The sequence below is a fragment of the Lissotriton vulgaris genome, chromosome 9 (genome assembly GCF_964263255.1).
Source record: "Lissotriton vulgaris chromosome 9, aLisVul1.2, whole genome shotgun sequence".
Taxonomy (NCBI): Eukaryota; Metazoa; Chordata; class Amphibia; order Caudata; family Salamandridae; genus Lissotriton; species Lissotriton vulgaris.
In genome coordinates this window covers 140,113,028-140,134,928 of record NC_141697.1, presented here as the reverse complement: position 1 = coordinate 140,134,928, position 21,901 = coordinate 140,113,028, and the positions used below count along the sequence as shown (strand labels likewise).

Genomic DNA, 21,901 nt, shown 5'->3' with positions numbered 1-21,901 from the left:
GTTTTTTTCCATTTTTTCATTGAAAGATGAAAGTTTCATTTTTCACCTCTCGACGCAAAGGCTTATGGGGCACTGACTCCTTATGTTTCTAGTATGTACTTTCAACAGACTTGCACCTGTTTTTCAGCTACCAACAACCTACTTTGAATTTCACCGTATAGAGTGTGTGTTTTCGGTTTGTTTTATTTGTGTATTGTCCCTCCAATTTTCCCCCTACCCTTACCACAACAGGTCACTATACCTATGTTTAACTGTAGAATGATATGTCTACCAAAGTCATTGTGCATCACCTTGTTTCTCCCTAAGGTGATCTGTGTCTGCGCATTGGGAAGCGCACGTGAAGTAACTGTGCTCTCCTTTACAGGAGTATACTCAGAAATACTGACAGAGCTTTTGCAAACCTTATACTCGTACCACATAGGTATTGTATTTTAAACAATGTGTACATATTTTTCCTTCACATATTGATAGCAACATAAGTGAGTGACAGAGGGATCATACTCCATCCTGACGAAGAAGCTTTTATAGCTTCGGAACATGTTGACACCCCAAGGAGAATCAGCACATTATTAGCATGACTACTCCGACCCACCTTTTTAATAGTACCAGCCTATGACCAAATAAAGTTGTTTTGAATCCATAATGGCAGGTATTTTTTAACATTACTTTTTCATTCACCACTGACGCTACTTCACTCACAACAAATACCCCTCACATAGCACTTTCAAAAACCTACAGCGTAGTCGCCAGTCGCAGCACGACCCGTCCCGCAGCGGGCGGGAAGACCCAGATGATGAAGCATGACAACAAGAGCCCTTTTGGTGTGTGTGGGGTATTTTAACAAATGCTGTGTATGCCTTAAACTTCTAGACATACAAAACAACGCTTAGAGGTGGATCTTTTTGTTTTCTAAACTCTTTGCATAGAGGAGGATGCATCCACCATAGTACTCTTATGAGCACTACCTCTTCGCTCCCTTATCATTGATTCTTTTTTTTCGTATCTTAACCATGTCTGATACAAGTGGTATTGCACATGTATTTAAGTTAGTTTTATCGGGCCTGTTAGCACCCTTTAAAGCAGTCCTCAGCATTTTTCCAAATTTTGTGCACTCTGGGTTCGGTGGTCTGCCTCTCATTTTGGGACTCGTAGCAGGAATTCTATTTTTGTTCCTTCTGTTCCGATATGGCAAGTCTAGTCACCAACGACACCCAGACTACCATGGAGAATGCTCTCCTAGCCATGCGGTACTGTGACAGAATTACACAGATTCTTGGCCTGGCTCGTTTAAGAGATCTGAATACCACTTGGTTCCTTTCATTCAGACCAATCTGGCAAGATTGCATCTTACCTGTTCTACGATGCCTGCTTTGCGGAGAAGAATGCGTGTTAGAGGTTTGTCTTACACTTCCATCAGCACTGCCAACGGATGTTGACGCGTTGCTAGGTCCGGTAACGACTCATGCATCGTGTTGCCCCCAACGGCTGCCAATTCTGATGACGGCATTCATTGAGATCTCACCGGCAATTCCAGCTGATGGTGGGGTACGTGGAACAGGCACACAGGTACCATCTACTGCAAACATTGCTAATGCGGCTGACGCTGACGGCGATGCTTCTCATATTTGCACAATTGATGTACTTATTGAAGTAGTTCCACTTTCACCTACTGTGGTAGACTATTTCTTTGCCAGCTTAGACGATTTGATGTTTTCTCCTGACACGGAGAATACATTTTGAATCTTGGACACAGCGTTCCATGAACTCTGAAATTCGACCTTCGCCTTTTCAAAACAAATCTTCTAACTTGGGAACTCTATTTTTTCTCCGATTTAATTTGAACTTTTTCCAAAATAGAACTTTTTCTTTTGGCACAGAGTAATCTGCTTAAAGTAGAACCATTCTTAGAGAACAAGAATTCTTTTTGAGTACTTCCTGAGACAATATTTGGCCTGGTCCTCAAACCAAAACAGTTTAAATATTCTGCTATGGGATGGTCTCGACCTTTTTTCTGTAATTAAGAGCCATTTCATAAATGTAAATTCATGATTAGGTTAGCATTGATACTTTCATGCTATATATCATATATGTAAACACTTTTCTCAAATGCTTACAGTTTATGCTCAGTTAATGTACAGCCTTTTCAAATGCATTTTTGTATTTGGGGGGGGGGTTGTAAACACATGCTTTAGATATGTTTACTGCTTATAATTTAGTAATGTTGAACTTAATAAAAGTGGAGTGGGTGTTGTACTTGAATTTAGGACCCTAGAGTAATTTTTCCGATTCATGCCCATATATAGGTATAAATCACCCTATCCTTATATAGGCATAGAAATCCTAACCATATTTGGACTTCGTCCATGCAGTCCAAATACGGCATGGCTACTTCCACTAGTTCCAAAAATCCACAACGATTTCTTGGAAAAAACCACCTTCAGCAGTCAGGGACTCCCCCCTGCTTGAATATTGATTTGTCCAAGAAATCATGGAGTTTTCAAAGAACTGAGTCTGATGACGTTATTATGTCAAACCTTACATCAAACTCAGCACCTTCAAGGTATAAATATGGCCACTCTTGCCCAGGCAAACACATGGTGGTTTGGAGCAGTTCGACTATCTAGCTACACGACACAGCTCGCCGCAGCAAGTGTCGAAGGAAGCCGACCCTCTAGCAGACGCACTGAGAGACGCTGTCTTTTCTCCTGCCAAGAAATCCAGCTCCAGTATTTCCAGGCTCCCCTGCGGGTTGCTGGGAAATCAAGTCCTGAGAGAGAGCGATACCAGACCTCCTTCATTCTAAACCAAGGTACGGAGCTGATTAGACTCTTAGAGAATTCTTGGATAAGATTCTTGGCAAAAGAAATACTAAACTTAAGCTACACCTCACTTACTCCTTCTCTTGTACTAGACCTAGGTTAGGTACACCGGGGTAGGCTTATTTTAGAAGCACCAGTTGAGTACTTTTAGTCATTATTTATTAATGTATGTATTTTATGTTATTTTATATGGCTTAGAAACCATACCATGCTTTTATAGTATTATTTTATAATACTCTTCGTACTGTACGCATTGTACTTTGCAACCAGTATTACGATTGTAGCAGTTCATTTCCTCTGCATGAGAAAGAAGACTGTTCAATAAATACCTTTATTGAAAAGGCCTGTCTCTCTATTTCTCTGCATCTCTGGTGAAACGAAGCATGCACGATTGACTGAGTGAATAGCTATCTATTGTTTCCCCGACTCTAGAGATACACTTCTTATTCTTGGGAAACAAAGTTGTCATGTTTTAAGCGGTTGTCAGAAACTAATCCCTTTTTGTGTATTCGAGAAAGTTTCTAGTGACCTCTGAGCTAGCTGGCACTCACAAATTAAGTCTAATATATTCGATGGAGACCTAGTCGACCTCAGTCCTACTTCTAATCTATAGTATATATTATTCCAATGCGCAGAGCCTATTGGGAATATAGGAACGACACTACAAACCCTATACCCCAACCCTCCTCCAGTCCCCCAACCTCTCCCCGCCCTTCACCACCAATTCACCCCCTCCTGTTTCCATCGAGCCTTGATTATGTCGTGGACAAGACATGTATAACAGTCCCAACAATTCAACCCAAATGAACCAGACCCAACACCTCCATAAAAAAACACAAATAACATGAAAACTAATTCAAACATTTGCTCTACTTTAAGAAAGTAATGAAACTCCTAGTTTTTCTAGTGTGTGATCATATTAAACATTCTGAACAATTTGTTTTAACCACAAGGTTGCATTCTCGGACTTCCTTTAAAATTGTATAACTAGCGCAGGGGCATAACAAGCATTTCAGGAGTTGTGTGAATCACTGGTTTACTAAACTGATGCCACAATTGTAGCTTAGGCGAAAGATAAACATTGTTTTTGCAGGACTGTGGTATGAACATCATCCCAAAATATGGATTATTCTTTTCCTGCATGATCACACCTCAACTGATACACAGCTTTTTTCTTATGAAGGAAAGAAGCTTTTTCCTTATGAAGGAAAGAAACTAACATAGATTTTAGGTCAGTTGATATGTTCTGAAAAATGGGTACCAGGCACCAATTTGTACTGTGGAAATTGAGGACACCAATGTGTGAGAATAGTTAGAAATCAGTTGCACCGAGGTCCTGAACAGATGTCACTTAGAACAAGCTAGTACACTCCTGGTTCTCAACTGAAGGTCACTCTAAACAACCCTAGTCAGATTTTTAAAGCACGTCTCATTCTAAGGTGTAGAGCAATGGCTGGGAGCAATGCCTGTGGAAGATACCCCATATTTGGAAGAACGTGCTTACGCCAGAACAATAGGTTGCTCTCAGGGGTGTTGGTAGCCCTTTGAAGATATTCACTGTTCATCACCCACTTACTGCCCACCAAGAAACTCACTGAAGTATACAAAAAAGTGATGGATAAAATGCTTCAATTAATCTCATCCACTGATAATTACTCGGGCAGCATCCCTGCCCACTATTATTTTGCACACCATGCCACCTCATGGGCCCAGCTATAAGCAAATCACTCCTACCACTGCTACAATAGAACAGTCCCGTCTGAACTGAGAGGTGTTATTTAGTCTGACAGACTTTGAATGTTTTACTTCATGTTTTAATGACTTTGCGGGACAGTGGAATGAGGATTTGAAGTGCTGCACATTTGATGATGACAAAGTTTGGGTTCCCATTTCTTTTTCAAATATACACCTATTTATGCTTTATTGTTGAAATTTTATGGTATGCATGACAAAATCAGCAACAAGAGCAGTGATGTTCACACATCTGCATAACAATATAATTAATTGAGAAGGACAAGAAAAGGCTGCCGGGTGTGGTAGGATTAGCCGGGTGTCCGGCTTTGTACTCCAACAAAATGCAGGAAGATAGAGTAGTGTACATGATACACCAAACAGTAAATTGACAAACCGTTATATAAAAAGATTTTTTTTTTTAATATATATTTAAGTAGGAACAATACGTAAAGTAGGGGAGGGTCGAGTCTGTATCAATATGGGGTATTATGTGTGTGGTCAGGTAAAATATATTTGGTAATTGAGGAGTGTTGGTGGTACTTGTGACTGAAGAGATAGTCAAAGGTCTAGAAGGATCACTATTGTATTAGATGAACTTGATCTACACCAAACAATGCAAGGGAGTATTCTTACTACTGAAACCGCATGCATTTTTATACCAGGTTTAATAAACCAAGTGCTACCTACCCCCCAGATACTCCACTCCAGGGTCTTGAAATGGAAAGCCTTCAGCAAAAAGTATAAGACAGGTCCTGGTCCTAGCTTTCTCCACAAAAAGTAGGAGCTAGAAGAATTTATAGACTAGTGATAACCATCCAGGTAGAGATGGTTCCAGTAAAGGAGCTGTTCAAACAGACCAAGGGTGGCACTGGTCAAGGAGGTGGCCATGAGGAAACTGCCTAAGAAACTGAAAATTCTCCCTATTAGTGCAGTCCTCTGGGCATTATTGGTTCACTCCAGTTTAGTTTTAACACCACCCACTGCCATCCTAATGGTATAACAACAAAAGCAGCTGAACTGACAAACTGTAATTTTTAGCTTGGGCGACTGCACAAAAGATCTAGAAAAGTAAGGCAATGATCCACTAATATAGAGTCTATCCTAAATGGATGCCTGTACTTTTTATTATGAAAGGTGTACTCAAGATGTTTTAGCCCTGCTGTTGGTTGATCTATCCAGATTCTCCTCTACTGTTGCCTCAAGCTTTTTTCCTAAAATAGCTACCCCTTTCACATGAAAATTTTGATCAGTGCAGACTTGTCGGACCCACTACCGTTTACTGCATAAATCTAGATACTCCTTCCTGGTTAATGAAATTCTTGCAAAACTATAATTTGAGCAGTTGAATCCCCTAGATACTAAATTAGTCTAGCACATCTATCTGTCCTTAGCCCATTAACATTCCATGATAAAATTTAGACTGCCATCACGATCCAACTTCTAGAGTCCACCTATCAATATCTTTATTGTAGTGGTGGGCTGTATTTTGAGAAAATAGTTAGAGATTTCGGAGGAATTTTTATTCTCTTTACCACCATATGCCCCCACCTAGTGTGCCCCACCACTCACTTCTGAAGCCATGAGAACTCTCATGGCCTATAAAAAGCCCTTTGAGTGCTTATTATTAGATGAACATATACAAATTCAGGTAAATATCTAATAAGAAGGAAAGATTACTAACAGAAGGACTCCTGGTAATTTCAACAGTACCCATGTGCGCTAATCTACCTGTGACGTGTCCCCCTTCCTGATCGCCTATATCAACTCATCTGCTTTGCTTGTGCTTTGCATAACCTAAGGGACCCTTAGGTTGTGCATTTTGTTGTTGTGCATTACCCTTCACGAGACCGGCAATCTCAATTGTGCTGTAACAGCAAGTTTCTTAAACTCCTCTATCTACTTCCCTGACTCCCACGGTCTCTTAAGGGTAATACGGGAGACATCCAACCTGACCTCCAAAGTAAGCCTCTTTCCTTTCAGAGATTTCTGTTTCAATGCTTTGGCCAAAATCTGCTCTTCTATGGGGTATGTTAGAAAGTTCACGAAAATCTTTCTTGGCTTTCTTCTAATTAGGTGCTTCCTACACAGATCCCGGTGTGCCAGTTGGATATCCCTGGCAAGGACCACCATTGAGCCTTACGACAACCCTCCTAAAATAATTAAGGCTACAATTAACATCTTGCTAGCCTCCCCCACGGGACATTCAATACTCTTATGTTGTTTCTTCTTGCATCATTCTCTAGCATCTCAAATTTATCCTGGACTTCTCTCTCCGAGTTATGTTGCTCTAATCTCCTCTCTGTTCATTGTGTTCTTAGTCAAGTGACTCCACCTTTTACCCTAGGCTTTCGCACATACCTTGGATCTTCCTCTGATTTGTTGCTGAAGTGTTAAACCTGTTTTAACCTCTACTGCCAGAGACTAACATATTTTCAGTTTGAGTCACCAATGGAGGACGATGCCCCTTATGACAGTTTCTTGGGGGATAATTTATGTTGCTCTTGCCATCACATGTACACAGTCTACTTCTTTACCTTCCTCAACGCCTCTTCTGTATGTTCTCCTGGGTTTCTGCCCTCATTCTTTTCGGACTCTGCCAGTGCTTGATATATATTTTATTATCCTAAATTATCAGCTGATTGTTGGACTTTATAAAATGTGTGCTCGTGTTACAACACCACACCATGTAAGTTTGCGGGGGGAATACAATTTGAAAAAATTAGGAGATCAATAACAGAAACTGTGATTTGAGTAAACCCACATGGTCTACATTACCACGTGAAAGCGGACCTTAGTGGATCTCATCTCCAATTAAAGGATCCATATGCAGGGTAATGTTGTAGCGTAAATTAAAGCTGTGCCCTGCTCTACAAAGTTTCAGACATAAATAGAGCCATCTTTGTAGGCAGTCTCACAAACAATTCTTCCCAGTAACACACAATAATCATGACTGCTGAAAAGACTATCTTACTTGGTTAACTATAACTATCTTTGAATGGAGGTTTCCTACCCACCTGTTGTATTTTCTTGGAAAAGTTCTTGTTGGATTTTTCAAGTGTCACTTCAAATTGGTTGCACCCTACTGAGCAAAGTGAAAGGCATTTAGGAAATTGCAACACAGCAAAACAAATTAAGTATTTCTTTTAAAAAGCATTTTAGGTGAAAAAATATTAGAACCATAAACAATAAATTACAGTAAAAATCTGTTGTATTATTAAGTACATTTCAAGGAATTATTACGTACTGAAACAGAAAGCCACATTTTTCAAGTAACCAAAATGCATAGATGTTGACAAATGGGTGGTCAAAAAAAGGTGTTTTAGCAGGACATGACTCAATAGAGGGACTTGTAATTCTTACGTCAGGGCTGTGGGCTTAACAGACATTGCAAGCATTGTGAGAAGATGGTGCATTCCTCATGTAGTCTTGCAGCATGTTAATACGCAATGCATTCAGTGCGTGCTTAGGCATCCTCGCTATCAGGACAGCACAGAGTTCGCAGCCACCTGGGGTTCTCTAGGACCTGTGCAGAGCATTGGGCAAGAACAACGCCGGGACGAGGCTGCAAAGTCCAGGGGTGGGCGAAGGATGTCAAACTTGGGCTTTTTCTTCCTGTGCTAAACAGATATCATGCGGTACAAGTAACAGGCGTAGAGGAGCATTATCAACTGACCTTTGCAGGATGATGGTAGGTTCAGAGAATTCTATCTGAAGTTATCAATTCAAGATGAAGTTATTTTTCCTCCGATGTGACATTCTGTTAAAATCATATATTAGGAGACATCTACAAGTGATGGGTGCGTCACATTTGTTCCCTTGCTTTTCATTACATTCTTCTACCCCTTGCTACTTTTTTTTGCCCCTGGTTTTGCTTCTCGATTTTTGCTTCTTGCAATTTGACCTTCGCCTGGATCTACTACTACTCGACTCAATCCTCTTCCCTGTGGTCAGGGGGAGTTTAGTGCCTTGCTATTAATTTCTGCATTGACCTTCATCTTCAAGATTTTCAATGAGTCATTTTTAACCTCAGTGTTCTTTGCTCCTAACTGGGACCCTCTTAAGGAGACACTTGCAACCTCTCTTATGTACTGTTAAGTGCAGTGTGCTGTGTGGCTAGAAAGAATTCACCCTTTCCTCTGGCAGTCTAGACGGATACTCAACAGTTCCTTATCAGCATCCAATCGTTGACAGTAATAACAGTGGAAGACTGAGGAAAACTACCATCAAGCGTTCTCAATGACATGCCACTAAGCAAATCACTGAATTTCATATAGACATTTGTAAGGAGAATCAATTTATCCATGTTATACTACCATATGACAGCATACTGACCCATCACATTTCATTGCCAGAAGTGTAAACTTGTACAAAAGGGGGTGGTGATGGACGGAGCATCTGAACCAATCAAACACTCAAACCCAGTCAACAGATCTGGGTTTAATCCGTCACCATTCTTTAGCCCACTCTGCCACCCCAGTTCAGACATGGCCATATGCAAATCTTTCTGACCCTGTGCCTCATGGAAACAGTCCAGCCCGAACTGTAATGCCAGAAACCGGTCCTAGAAGCTTGTTTCCGGTCCAGGGAAGGCATGGCTCGGCAGTTCGGGCTGGACTGTTCCCATGAGGCACAGGGTCAGACTGATTTGCATGTGGCCATGTCTGAACTGGGGTGGCAGAGTGGGCTAAAGAACGGTGATGGATGAAACCCAGATCTGTTGACTGGGTGTGAGTGTTTGATTGGTTCAGATGCTTCGTCCATCACCACCCCCTTTTGTACCGCAAAAGTGTAAACTTAGCATATGGCAGTTTGAATGACCCTTCTGATAATATGCATAGCCCCATTTCCACAGCATACCTTGTTACACTCTAAAGCCTGGACATGACTCACAGTGACAGAATTAACTATTTGCAAAGAACCATCAATTCCCAGCCTCTATAAAGTGTTTGAATCTAGTTCACTGTTCTTACAGTTTTACACTGAAAACTGTTATAAAAGGCACATGTGAGAAATCCAAATTTAATTACGCAAGTCCCTTGAAGTCAAATACCCTAGACCATCAGTGGTTCTTAACCTCTTTCAGACCACTACTAAAATATTTAATTGCCAAGCTAAGATGATTATATTGGAACAAACTCAAAACAGTAAAAAGCTTTGTCTAGGACCAATGCAAGCACTACGATACTTTGAATGGAACCAATTGAAGGACTAAAATCATCAAGTCATAACCAATCAAGCACTTATCTTGACAAAGCTTTGTCTAAAACCAATTTAAGCACTAGAATGAATCGATTAGGACTACATTTGGAAATAAAATGGATTCTCCAGGACCCACTATAGCAAAGCAATAATTGGTCTATGAATAATTCAAACTCTAAAAAGCTTTACCTTTATTCAACTCAGCACTATAATGCTTCGTCTTCAACAAATTCAATGAACAATGTGCTTTTAAACCTTTTAAGTGGATGATGGAGTCAGTCAACATAAGATGTGAGTAAGGGAATACTGGGTGATAACATGCCTTGATTGTTCCAGAATATACTTTTGAAAATACTATTTTCTACTCTAACCAAACACCTAATATGAACTTTTTCATATAAAGGAAGGGGGCACTGGACTTCATGGATCAGCCCTGAAAATTCCCTTTTACGAACGAACACAAGCGCACACACGTTTTAATCAGGTGAAATGAGAAAGACTTATTAACAAGGTACAAAAATAATTGTATGACCAAGACAGCCAGTCAAGCATCAACTGCATGTTTTACAAGTACCAAAAGTAAGCGCATATGGTGGTCATCTATCTATTCTACATAACAGCACACATCATTTGAGGACCAGAAAGGCTGGATTACTTTATTCATTCTCTGACTGGAAGATGTGGCACAAGTATTACAATATCTGTGCGTCTGAAATGCATACAAGGTTAGATTATAAGTCTAATAAGGGGTGCGGCGGGTCAGATTGGCTCCTGAGTATTCCTCGTCATAATGAATGACTAGCCTAACAGTCCAGGTAAAAGATAAAGGTGTAGCAGTAAAATGTAATGTGGGTTACAACTCACCTGTCTCTTTCTTGATCCTGTACAGAAGGAGATGACCTTGCTTGGTACCAATAAGAAGCCATTCCTCTGCAAGGAAAAAGAACCAATATTACTTACATCACCTTTTTTTAAATCTATTTTCTTCACTTCGAATTACATTAATGTGTTCCTATTTCCATCTCGCCAATGGTGAGAAGTCAAAAGAAAAAAAAAAAGTTACATCCTTCAACGACCAGCAGTATGATCACATACATACACAGAGAAGTTCTCCAAGATTGCAAGAGCTATTTGCTGTATTGTTTACATAAACAGTTCAGACATGGCCCAAACACCTTTGTGTCCTTTACACTGACTAGTCTTAGACAATGCATCCCAAGTACTTCGTGACCCAAAAAGTGTGCAACACCATTTCAAGATTTGCTAGCCTTTCTTAACCTTTGTTACAAAAGGCTCCCTTACTGTCTGCTTCCCATCACTCGCAGTTGTGTGTAGCCTCCCTTTCATCAAGCTCCCCTCCTTTTTAACCACTGTTCACACATTGAACAATGCATTTGAAGTACCTCTGTTACAGTAATGATCTTTGTAACTTTTTACTAATGCCTCGTCTCTGGTATGCTGTTAAATCGTGGATCTCATTGTAGTCAGTGATGACCTACGACTATGTCACAGTGGCAATGCTCGTGCTACGTGCGATGCACTAGGGTTCTTGCGGACCCCCGTTCTTAGGTGCCACAGGGCACACAAGGGCTTCTGGATCTCAACCATAGTGGTTAGGCAGTTTTCCCTTTGCACCCTAAGGTCTATCATCCTACATGGCTTCGCAAACTAGGCTACATACGCCACCTCCGCACTTGCCTCTCAGGGTAACAATAGTCAGCAGGCAAAGTCTTCAAGGGGTATTGTAAATGTATAGACACCAAGTACTTAAACAATATACAGAATAACTTGCTGTCCAACCTAATGCTTGTCATGATAAAAAGATAAGTATTTCAATATCACAGTAAAACCAACAATTATTACACTGAGTAATGGAGAGTTCGGGTATAAGGTTTGACTAAATACCACCATAGGGCTCTAGCCAGTTTCTATAGTTTGTACACCAACTACTGTGTTATAACAGTTGCCACAGTTTGCTAAACACTGGTATGCATCGTTTTCCAACTGGGCAGGGGCGGAATGCGCCACCCTCCACCGAGAGGAGACGGCGGGCATGAGGAAGTTCCACATAGCACAACTCTCGGATGACACCTTGCTATCCTTTCAGCGAGCGAGTCTAGACCAGGGCATTACGTGATCACAGCCTTCTCAGAGCCGACCTTGCACGCACAGCATAACAGCGATGCATACACCCGCGATAGCACACACATACACGACCTGAGCGCGTTACGGGAAGGCATGTCTACCTTGACAGAGAGACACACACATAGCATCGCATCACATCACAATCACTACTTAACACCCCCATGCCCACGACCCAGGCAACCTGATTAAAACCGACCGCCGATGGTCCCTTTCCCCCCCCAACCGCACAACAGTCTGGCAAAGGACTTTAAGGCAGATCTCCACAACCACACATTGACACTCACTATAACACATTCACTTCTCCATATCCTCCTCCTAGTTTCGTATTCAAAAAGTTGTTTCTTCTTTAGGTCTCGTAGAGAGACCTATTGCAGCCAAACCACAAAGCTGACTTTTTACGATCCGAATTTGTAGAAGTGCACGTGCTCGTGAACGTGCTTCTATCCTCTTATTTACAACGGTTAGTCCTTTTGCGCTACGCTCCGCCCCCTGCTGCACACGCTTTCCATCCCCTGCCTCGAGCGCGTCCACTTCAAAGCCATCTGTTGATCGGCCTCACTCCTCCACTTCTCCTCCCCCTCCTCCCCCCTAACTACATCCCTGTTCACGGCCGGGAGGCCGTGCTTCAAAGGGATCCGCAGTCCCGCCCCTCAAAGCTTCTTTCTTGACTCCACTCTCTTCCCATCAGCACATTCTGTGAAGTGCAGCATAAAGCAGACTCCGAGCGCGAGACTTTTCAGCAGCAAGCCATGGCATGGCATGGGCCACAGACAGAAAGTGGGGAGAAATACAGCTCGGATGAAGCAGCCAACGTTAGTATGAGCAAAGTGCACTAGAAAACCTTCCTCGAGAAGCAACGGCAAGCACTGATCAGCTCCAAACCAGCACTCGAACCACTGCGCGTGCAGGCGCCTTACATACGCCATTGTCTCACCCAGGACCAGCTCAAGCCAGTGTCCGATCATCTGCCCCACACAATATTTCATAGACTAATCAAATGAGTGGCTTTACAAGTTTACGTATCATGTGCAGGTGTTTTGTAATCATTTGGAGATGTTACTGTTTTCGGTTTACACCTTGTTTAAAGTAGACTGGTTTTATTTTGCGGCCGTTTTTTTGCGGCCGCCAATGCTTGTTTAAAGATCGTGCTATATTTTACTTTCACTGCCAGTGTTTATTATATTTTGGGAAAAACATCCCTCTACATTACTTTTTATTAGGCGCATTATATCTCTGGTATGACGAGCCGTACACTATAAATACGGCAGGGCCCGAGAGAGGTCGACAGCGTGTTTAAATATTTCAAGATAGCCCCCCTCCCCCCCACCTAAGTGCTCAAGGGGCCATTCACGATTCCTGTCCTCTGCTATGTCACATCCTGACATCCCCCCAAGTGACCCACAGCTCTTGCGGCTGCTTCGTGCAACAGACATCCGTGCAGGCTCCGTGGGCAGGAAGAGGTCAGCTCTCCATCACTGAAACTCGTGTGCGTCACTTTGTAGCAGCAGCAGCAACCACACAAAGCCGATTTGAAAGCAGAAGTTACTAACACCATCTATGTAATCTATGTCACCATCTTTTTTTAGTGAGGAATTAGCAGTTAAAAGCCAATTGCTCTGTTCATAAGCATTTGTTGTGATACTACATGGCGCTTTCAGTTTCACAACAGCAAACAACAGAGCGAGGAACAGGAAGGAGCAGTGTCTAGTTACTTACTGACCATTGGATCATAAATAACAATACATTTATAAGGTGAAATATATGGTGGCCCGGACCCTGGCTAGCTAAATTCAATGCAAGTAACAGCGGTTGTAATGTTCTGGTTACCTAATTGGTAGTGCCCAAGCACAGCCATTCCCAGGGTTGCCATAACAACCCATTTACACTTGTTATCACGCAGCGTCTGAAAATAAAGTGTAGTTGAGGGGACAGCAGCGCACACAGTCACGGACATTCAAACACATCGGCGCATGTTAAGGACACACTAAGTGTCACAAAGTAGGCGTGTTAGGGAGAGTAAATTACATTGATGTATGCAGAAGATTTAATTTTGCACAGTTTCTTTTACTTCTCATCCTATAGTTAGTCTTCCTTTACACAGCCATCTGCAACCACTCTCTCCCGTATTTATGTTCCAGTCAACCTTCTTTACTTCTGCGATTTCATGGATAAGCAAAGCAATGTGTGTACCAACTGCAGCGATATGTGTTACATAAATTAGTAATAGACGCAATACAGTGCAATTTTGCTCCATTGCCCAGAATCTCAATGTTGATACAATTCTTGTACTTAATCAAACATAACACTTATACATTCGACACTGCTGAGCTTTTTATTGGCAGGAGCTTTTTTTTTATCATTAAGTACCTTTCTTATGTTGCTTTATTCTACGGTAGGTTAACCTTTTTTATGCACACATGAGCGTGTTAATTGTTGGGATGACGCTGCTCATATTCGCTTGGCACATATATGACCCCCACCCACCAATGGGAAGGTGCTATTTTCCACCTTCTGCTTTATCATTTACAGAAAAAAATTGCCTCTCTATCAAATGAATAGAAAAATGTAATAAAAGTGGTACAGCGCCGTGGAAGGCACTTTATAAAGGTAAACAGCCACCTTTCAGTTGGTGTTTGCTGTTGTTCGGTATTATTGGTGTAATTAGAGCCACTGGAATTATGCGGTAGGTCTGGCCAATTATGCAGCAAGGTTGAGTAAATTATGGTGCAAGGAAAGGCAAAATGCTTCGTAATACAACACACTTTGGACACGTGGAGTTCCACTGCAGCATCATTGGCCATTGTTCAACGGCACAGCCCTTGCTGCTCCATTGCAGGCTCATGGATTAATGGGGCATTTTGTGGTGCTCCAGAAAGTTCGACTATTGACAGCAAGCAGCAGACACGCCAGGCTCGCTGGATGCAAGCGCTCTACTTTCCGCACTAAAAGTTGGGGCGCACTTAACAACAGCTCCTTTGATGTATACTCCCACCTCAATTGATAACTGCGCTGCCCAAGGCCCCGTTGCCAGCCACCTTATACACCACAGAAACACACTTATGAAAGACACATTGCAATGCGGGGAAGTAAGGAACAAGCGGAGATCAGCTCGGACAGGATTATATACATGCGGGTCCCCTCATTGTATCAGCCTGCCAGTGTCACTATAAGCACAATAGATATATTTATTTCAAACTTAATTCCCCACTTACTTTCCTCTCCTCCTTTTGTTGTTTTTTACATTTCTGTGTGTAATCTTTGTAATAAACAGTGGCCCAATCTGTGCAGCGCTTGCATCGCATCAGACACTGCTGCATGTTTCACTGCGCTTTGTTCTGCAGCAGCTTTACCTTTTTGAGGTGCAGACACAAGCAGATGTTTTTGAAATTGTTTAGGTGCCACTGCACAGTGCTTAGCTTTTACGGCGCTTCGTTTTTCAGTACACTGCAGCGGTATACGATTGGAGTTGTATGTTTAAAGATGTCATATATGTTGTGTGCGGCGATATATTCACCGGACAGTACAAAGCTATCCACAAACATTTCTTGCCCGGTAGGTTTGCCCTTTTCAAAGCGAATCCACAAGCAGATATTTTTTCACTGCTCAACTTTTTACAGCGCTTCGTTTTCTCGTAGGTTTTTACAAATGCGCACACATGTTGTTTGCACACACAACTCGGACCCCCACAGAGAGCAGAACTCTTTTCTACTTACTAGGTAGACTCTCATTGGGTTTGGCCATAGCATGATGCCCAAGGGATTGTGAAATCATACACCATCCCATTAGGTTATCTTTGGGAAGCCTAAAATACTGTTGTATCAGCATCCTTCTGCAATATTATTCGTCAGAAGTTGGGATTTCGTGACATCTATACATGGCATTTGTGGCCTAATTACATATAATATTTATGGTCCAAACACAACCAATGTAACTTTAGTTTCCGATGTTCAGGGGGACAACAAAATATCGCACCTATTCAGAACAGGGCGAGTATACACACCCCCTGGTTTTGGCAGACAAAATTTAAGTCTTGATAAAGGTGATCATAATAAGGAGTTATCACCGAAACGCGTCGACGCAATCAAAGTTGTATAATTCAAGTCTCCAACACCATAATAGATACGCTGAGGTGGTAACGATACTACTCTGGTGCCAACAAAGTGGAGAAAGAATATACAAATCTGTATCCAACAAGTGTATGTTGTAACTGTTCTGTCTGCTTGTAATTGTGCAGGTCGCAATTATCTGTACTGTCTTAATTTTATCTTGTTTTAGTTAAGGGATTTAGTCTAGTCATCCCTGATGTTTGTATTGTTTTTTTTTTTAATATAATCAAAATAAATGAATTTCTAACTTTTCCACATTTTTGTTGTATGTATTCGTTATGTCATAAGGTACATTATTTTATACTTGTATTTAGTTGTGCCTTAAAGGAACCCTTTCTCTTATGCACTGTTTAGGTGCCACTGGACACTGCAGAGACACTTTGTTTTCAGGTAAGTTTTTCAAGGTGCGCACACACGAGCGTATGTTTACTTTACTATAGCATGCCGTCCAACATATAACTTTCCATTATGTATCTTGAATGGAAATTAAAATTGCTCTCACATCTTTGGTCTCTTCGTCTCACACTCTACACTTTTATTTTACACTCGTTATTTTTTTTCACACTTTTTCTTTGGCACACACATTACCAGCCGTCAGTGCACACTTTCGCCAGGCATACACCACCAGCCGTCAGTACATGCTTCCACCAGGCACACACACCACCAGCCGTCAGTGCACATATTCACCAAACATACACACCACCAGCTATAATTGCACGCTTCCACCAGGCACACACACCACCAGCCACCAGTGCACGCTTCGACCAGGCATGCACATCACCAGCCGTCAGTGCACACTTTCACCAGGCACACACCACCAGCCGTTGGTGCACGCTATCACTAGGCACACGCACACCACCAACTGTCAGTGCACGTTTTAACAGGCACACTCCAGCCGTCAGTGCACACTTTCACTAGGAAAACACACCCACAGCTATAATTACATGCTTCCACCAGGCACACACACCACCAGTTGTCAGTGCACGCTTCCACCAGGCACACACCACCATCCGTCACTGCACACTTCCACTAGGCGCACACACACCACCTGCCATCATCACCAGTCGTCAGTGCACGCTTCCACCATGCACACATTACTAGCTGTCAATGCACGCTTCCACCATGCACACTCATTACTAGCTGTCAGTACACGCTTCAACCAGGCAGACACAAACCGCCGTCAGTGCACGCTTTATAGGTGCACACACACACACACACCATTAGCGTCAGGCATCCACAAGCGTCTAAAATCCAAAAGTGTCAGACATACACAAGCGTCAGACATACACAAGCGTCAGACATACACAAGCGTCAGACATACACAAGCGTCAGACATACACAAGCGTCAGGCATAGACAAGCGTCAGACATAGACAAGCGTCAGACATACACAAGCGTCAGACATACACAAGCGTCAGACATACACAAGCATCAGACAACCACAAACGTCAGGCATCAGACATCCACAAACATCAGGCATCAGACATCCACAAGCATCAGACATCAGACATCCACAAGCATCAGACATCAGACATCCACAAGCATCAGACATCCAAAAGCATCAGGCGTCAGGCATCCACAGGCATCAGACATCCACAGGCATCAGACATCCACAGGCATCAGACATCCACAGGCATCGGAAATCCACAGGCATCGGAAATCCACAGGCATCGGAAATCCACAGGCATCGGAAATCCACAGGCATCGGAAATCCACAGGCATCGGAAATCCACAGGCATCGGAAATCCACAGGCATCGGAAATCCACAGGCATCCACAAACAACAGGCATCCACAATCATCAGACATCCACAAGCACCACCCACAAACAACAGACATCCACAGGCATCAGGCATCCACAAGCATCAGGCATCCACAAGCATCAGGCATCCACAAGCATCAGGCATCCACAAGCAACAGGCATCAGTATCCACAGGCATCAGGCATCCACAGGCATCCACAGGCATCCACAAGCATCACACATCCACAAGCGTCACACATCCACAAGCGTCACACATCCACAAGCGTCACACATCCACAAGCGTCACACATCCACAAGCGTCACACATCCGACATCCACAAGCCTCAGGCATCCACAAGCGTCAGGCATCCACAAGCGTCACACATCCACAAGCGTCACACATCCGACATCCACAAGCCTCAGGCATCCACAAGCGTCAGGCATCCACAAGCGCCAGGCATCCACAAGCGCCAGGCATCCACAAGCGCCAGGCATCCACACTCACTGTTATCATTTTAAGGGCAATACAACTAAAGTTTATCAGCGGTTGACAGAGCAGCAACAGGTCTGGTATTTACACAAGTTTGAGCTATTGGCATTGTAAATGAGAATGCCTTTTATTTATGTTTTGGTTTTTGAAACATAAATAAAACGCATTGTGATTTGCAATGTCAATAGCTCAAACACGAGTAAATACAAGACCTATTGCATTGCAAATACAATAGGTCTCGCATTTGCGAGAGATTAAGCTATTGGCATTGTAAATGACAATGCCTTTTATTTATCTGTTTTGGTTTCAAAACCAACACATAAATAAAAGGTTTGTCATTTACAATGCCATTAGCTCTAACTTTTGCAAATGCGAGACCTATTGCATTGTAAATGCTTGTTCTTATTCCATTCTTGTTCATACCCCCCATTAACACGTTTAGATTAAGCGGACATTTTCCTCTCTACATTTCTACAATTGGTCCTAAGCGGCCTCTCCAATAATATCCTTTGTTGAGTCACTTTGACATCCCCAACATGGACAGATCCGCTACAATCTGGTATATATTGAATTAATTGTTGCAGACTATCCGACAATTGATACCCCTGCAGCACTAATGCACTGGATAGCGAGCCACATACAGACGGATGAGGGAAATTAGAGATGGGAGCGTCGCTGCGCGACCATGCCACCTTGTGCCACCTCTCGTCCTTACATTCCAGACCGTGATGCTAGTACTGCAGAGCATCATCACATGTCATGCACCACACACCACACTCGGTGGCACTCCGTCAATTACGCTGAAATACAAAGTGTGACGTGAATGTACATTGGACATGATTTAATGGAATTCTGTAATGTGCCTATACTGCTGAACAATTAGAATTGTCAATTTCTCATTCATAACAGGCATAATTGTAATGTTTTTAACTGTTGAAAAAACTAATAAAATATATACAAACAAAAAAAAATAACAGTTGCCACAGTTCCCACACACATACAGTGATCTAGCAGCAATAATCTATGGGTCAGTTTGCGTCATAGCTTGAATAAAAAAAAACAGTTCAGGCTATCAAATTTTTATTCAGTACAAAAATTAGGAACCAAATGTGGACAATGTTTAATGGGGTCCAGTGTACTTGTCCAGTCAATTATTAAGCAAAAGAATACAAAGTTCCCCAGGGACAGTTAAAGAGGTATGTGTGTGTAAATATGGAAATAGAGCAGAAGCAGGGAACAGGGTGTTCCCTTGTTAGAACTAGAAGACCTCACACCCTCACACACCCAGGAACCTAGGTGTCATGCTTCATCATTGGTCTCCTGCTCCTCGTCAGACTGGCGCTGCAATGTCCGACGGGCGCCATAGGCGCTCTTTGTTGGAGATCTTTTGTTCCAGCCAATGGTTTGAGTGCGTGTAAGGGGTCTGGTGAAGGTGTAGTCGTGAGGGAATAGTGAGATTAAAAGAAGGTGAGCCAGTCCACAAGGGACTTTATTCACATGGCTGACTCCCTTAGTTAAAATGGTGGGAGGGGAGAAAGGAACCTAGAGGTGCACAGTGGGCTAACAACAAATGAGGTTGCATCTATCTCCTTTATTTTATTGTGTATTTTTCTAAGGGAGTCAGCTTTTGCTTATCAATCATTTATACCACTAAAATGCAGATGTATTCAAGATAGCCTCTCAGTCTTCCAATACAGGCCTCGTGTTACTTGTCCACTGGGATGCAGTCCCACACAAGGGGTTGTGCATTCTTCAGGGTCAGCACCTCATCCAGCAGTCATGGGATTGCAGGCTGTGTGGCCCCAGCTCTCTATCCAGCCACTAGGAAAAAAACAAACATGCCAGCCACCACCAGCGACCCTTGTCCAGATTGTGGGAGGGCCTCTACTACAGTGATCTGTGGGCAGAGGGCAGGCAGGCCCTTCTACTCATATTGTTGTGATGTCCGACAACATGCAGTCACTTGGGCAGGGAAAGGGATGGTTGCTGATAATTTATGCATTTTGTTACTTGAACTACGCAAGGGGGGTGTGGTGACCTCTTCACAGCTCAGGTCAGAGCAAGTTACCTCCTGGTAACAAGCACACTCATTATCCTGGGTACTAGGAAGATGGCTGGGCTTTTCATCCTGGACAGCTTCTCTTCTTGGAGGGCCAGACACTCAGTATAATTATTATGTATATTTTGTAAAGCGCATTGGCTACCTAAAAAGTTTTAGCGCTAAGCTCAATATAGCAAGTTGGTCAAGCCAGAACCAAACTCAAATACAATAAATGCTTTAGAAAGGATCAGAAGAATAGAACAGCCATGTCTTTAGCAATCTACGAAACAGCGAGAGTGAAATGCATTCTATCAGTGTCAAAGGTAGATCAATCCAAAGTTTCGGCCCCAGAAAGGAGCACGATCGCCTCCTTTTTGAGATTTCCTGATTCTAGGAACTACAGCCAGACTGAGGTGGCTAGAGCGCAACGAACGGTCAGGTTTATACCAAGACACCAGGACCAGTATTTGGAGGCATTTGTGCATATAGCTGAATGCCTTAAATTGCTTTTGCTGTTCAATGGGCACCAATGTAGGTTCCTTGTCGTGTTGGTAATGGTGGTATGCTTGGGAGGGTGGAGCAAAAGGCGAGCTGACACGTTTTGTATCATTTGGAGGTGTTAAAGCAGCGTTTTTGCCACCCCCAGGTACAAATATTCCCATTGTCCAGCCTAAAATAACCAGGGCTTGGACTATGGTTTTCTGGGCAGAGAAAGGGAGGCAGTGAAGGATCTTCCGGAGTCCTTTCAAGATCCCAAAACACGTAGTTGCCACCTTATTGCTCAGTTGGGTCATGCAGAGTTTACCATCCAACCAAATCCATAGGTTCTTCACAACTGGCAAAAGGCTCTGGGGGGGACCCATTGTTGTGGGCCACATGTGCGGTCCCAAAGGATTGGGAAGATTGCCTACTCGCAAGGACCTCCGTCTGGTCTCCGTTCAGTTTCAAAGAGTTAGCACTCATCCATAGCGAGACTTGCGAGAGACAGGAGTTGAGAGTCTCTACATTCTAATTCTCCCAAAATTACAGATACCACAAATGGGTGTATCATCCGCATGTGAGAAAAGAGCGAGGCCACAGTTTTCTACTATCTCAGCTAATAGATGTCCGTATAGATTGCAAAGCAAGTGACTAAAAAATAAGGCACCCCTGACATTAAAGGAGGGGATTTTGACCTGTATTGGTTGGTGTGCACCTGAAAGGTAAAGTCCTGCAAGAAAGATTTTAACCAGGACAGGGCCATGTCTTTAATTCCTAGACCCTCTAACCTTTACAGTATCAAATGCAGCACTGAGATCTAACAAAATCAGTGCAGCAGCTCCACCGTTGTCCAAATGAAGCCTTACGAACTCAGTAACACCAAGAAGAGTCCATTCAGTGCTATGAACTCAAAACCAAATTGTGAGGGGCACAACAGACCATAGAGTTCTGTGTAGTTGGTGGTTCATATCTTTTTCCAAAACGTTAGTGAGGACAGGAAGCAGAGATATAGGTCTATATTTTGACCAAGTAAGACGATCCAGATTTGTTTTTTTCAGCAAGTGGGTGATCAGGGCCAGTTTCCATGCTTTAGGAACAATGCCCTCCAGCAGCGATGAATCCAAAAGTTTGATCAGTTGCTTGAAAACA

At 42.7% G+C, this 21,901-nt stretch overlaps 1 protein-coding gene across 2 annotated transcripts in view; it reads right to left on the bottom strand.

Moving 5' to 3' along the window:
* VPS39 (VPS39 subunit of HOPS complex) overlaps positions 1 to 21,901 on the bottom strand; it is a 389,790-nt gene that overhangs the window by 335,956 nt on the left and 31,933 nt on the right. Inside the window, exons 2-3 of one of the 2 annotated variants that reach the window (XM_086937216.1) lie at positions 10,617 to 10,682; positions 7,568 to 7,635 (exon numbers count right to left, since the gene is read on the bottom strand). In XM_086937216.1, coding sequence (XP_086793342.1) covers positions 7,568 to 7,635; positions 10,617 to 10,682 — 134 coding nt within the window. The remainder of the gene's footprint in view (positions 1 to 7,567; positions 7,636 to 10,616; positions 10,683 to 21,901) is intronic. The other variant, XM_086937217.1, reaches the window with a different exon arrangement.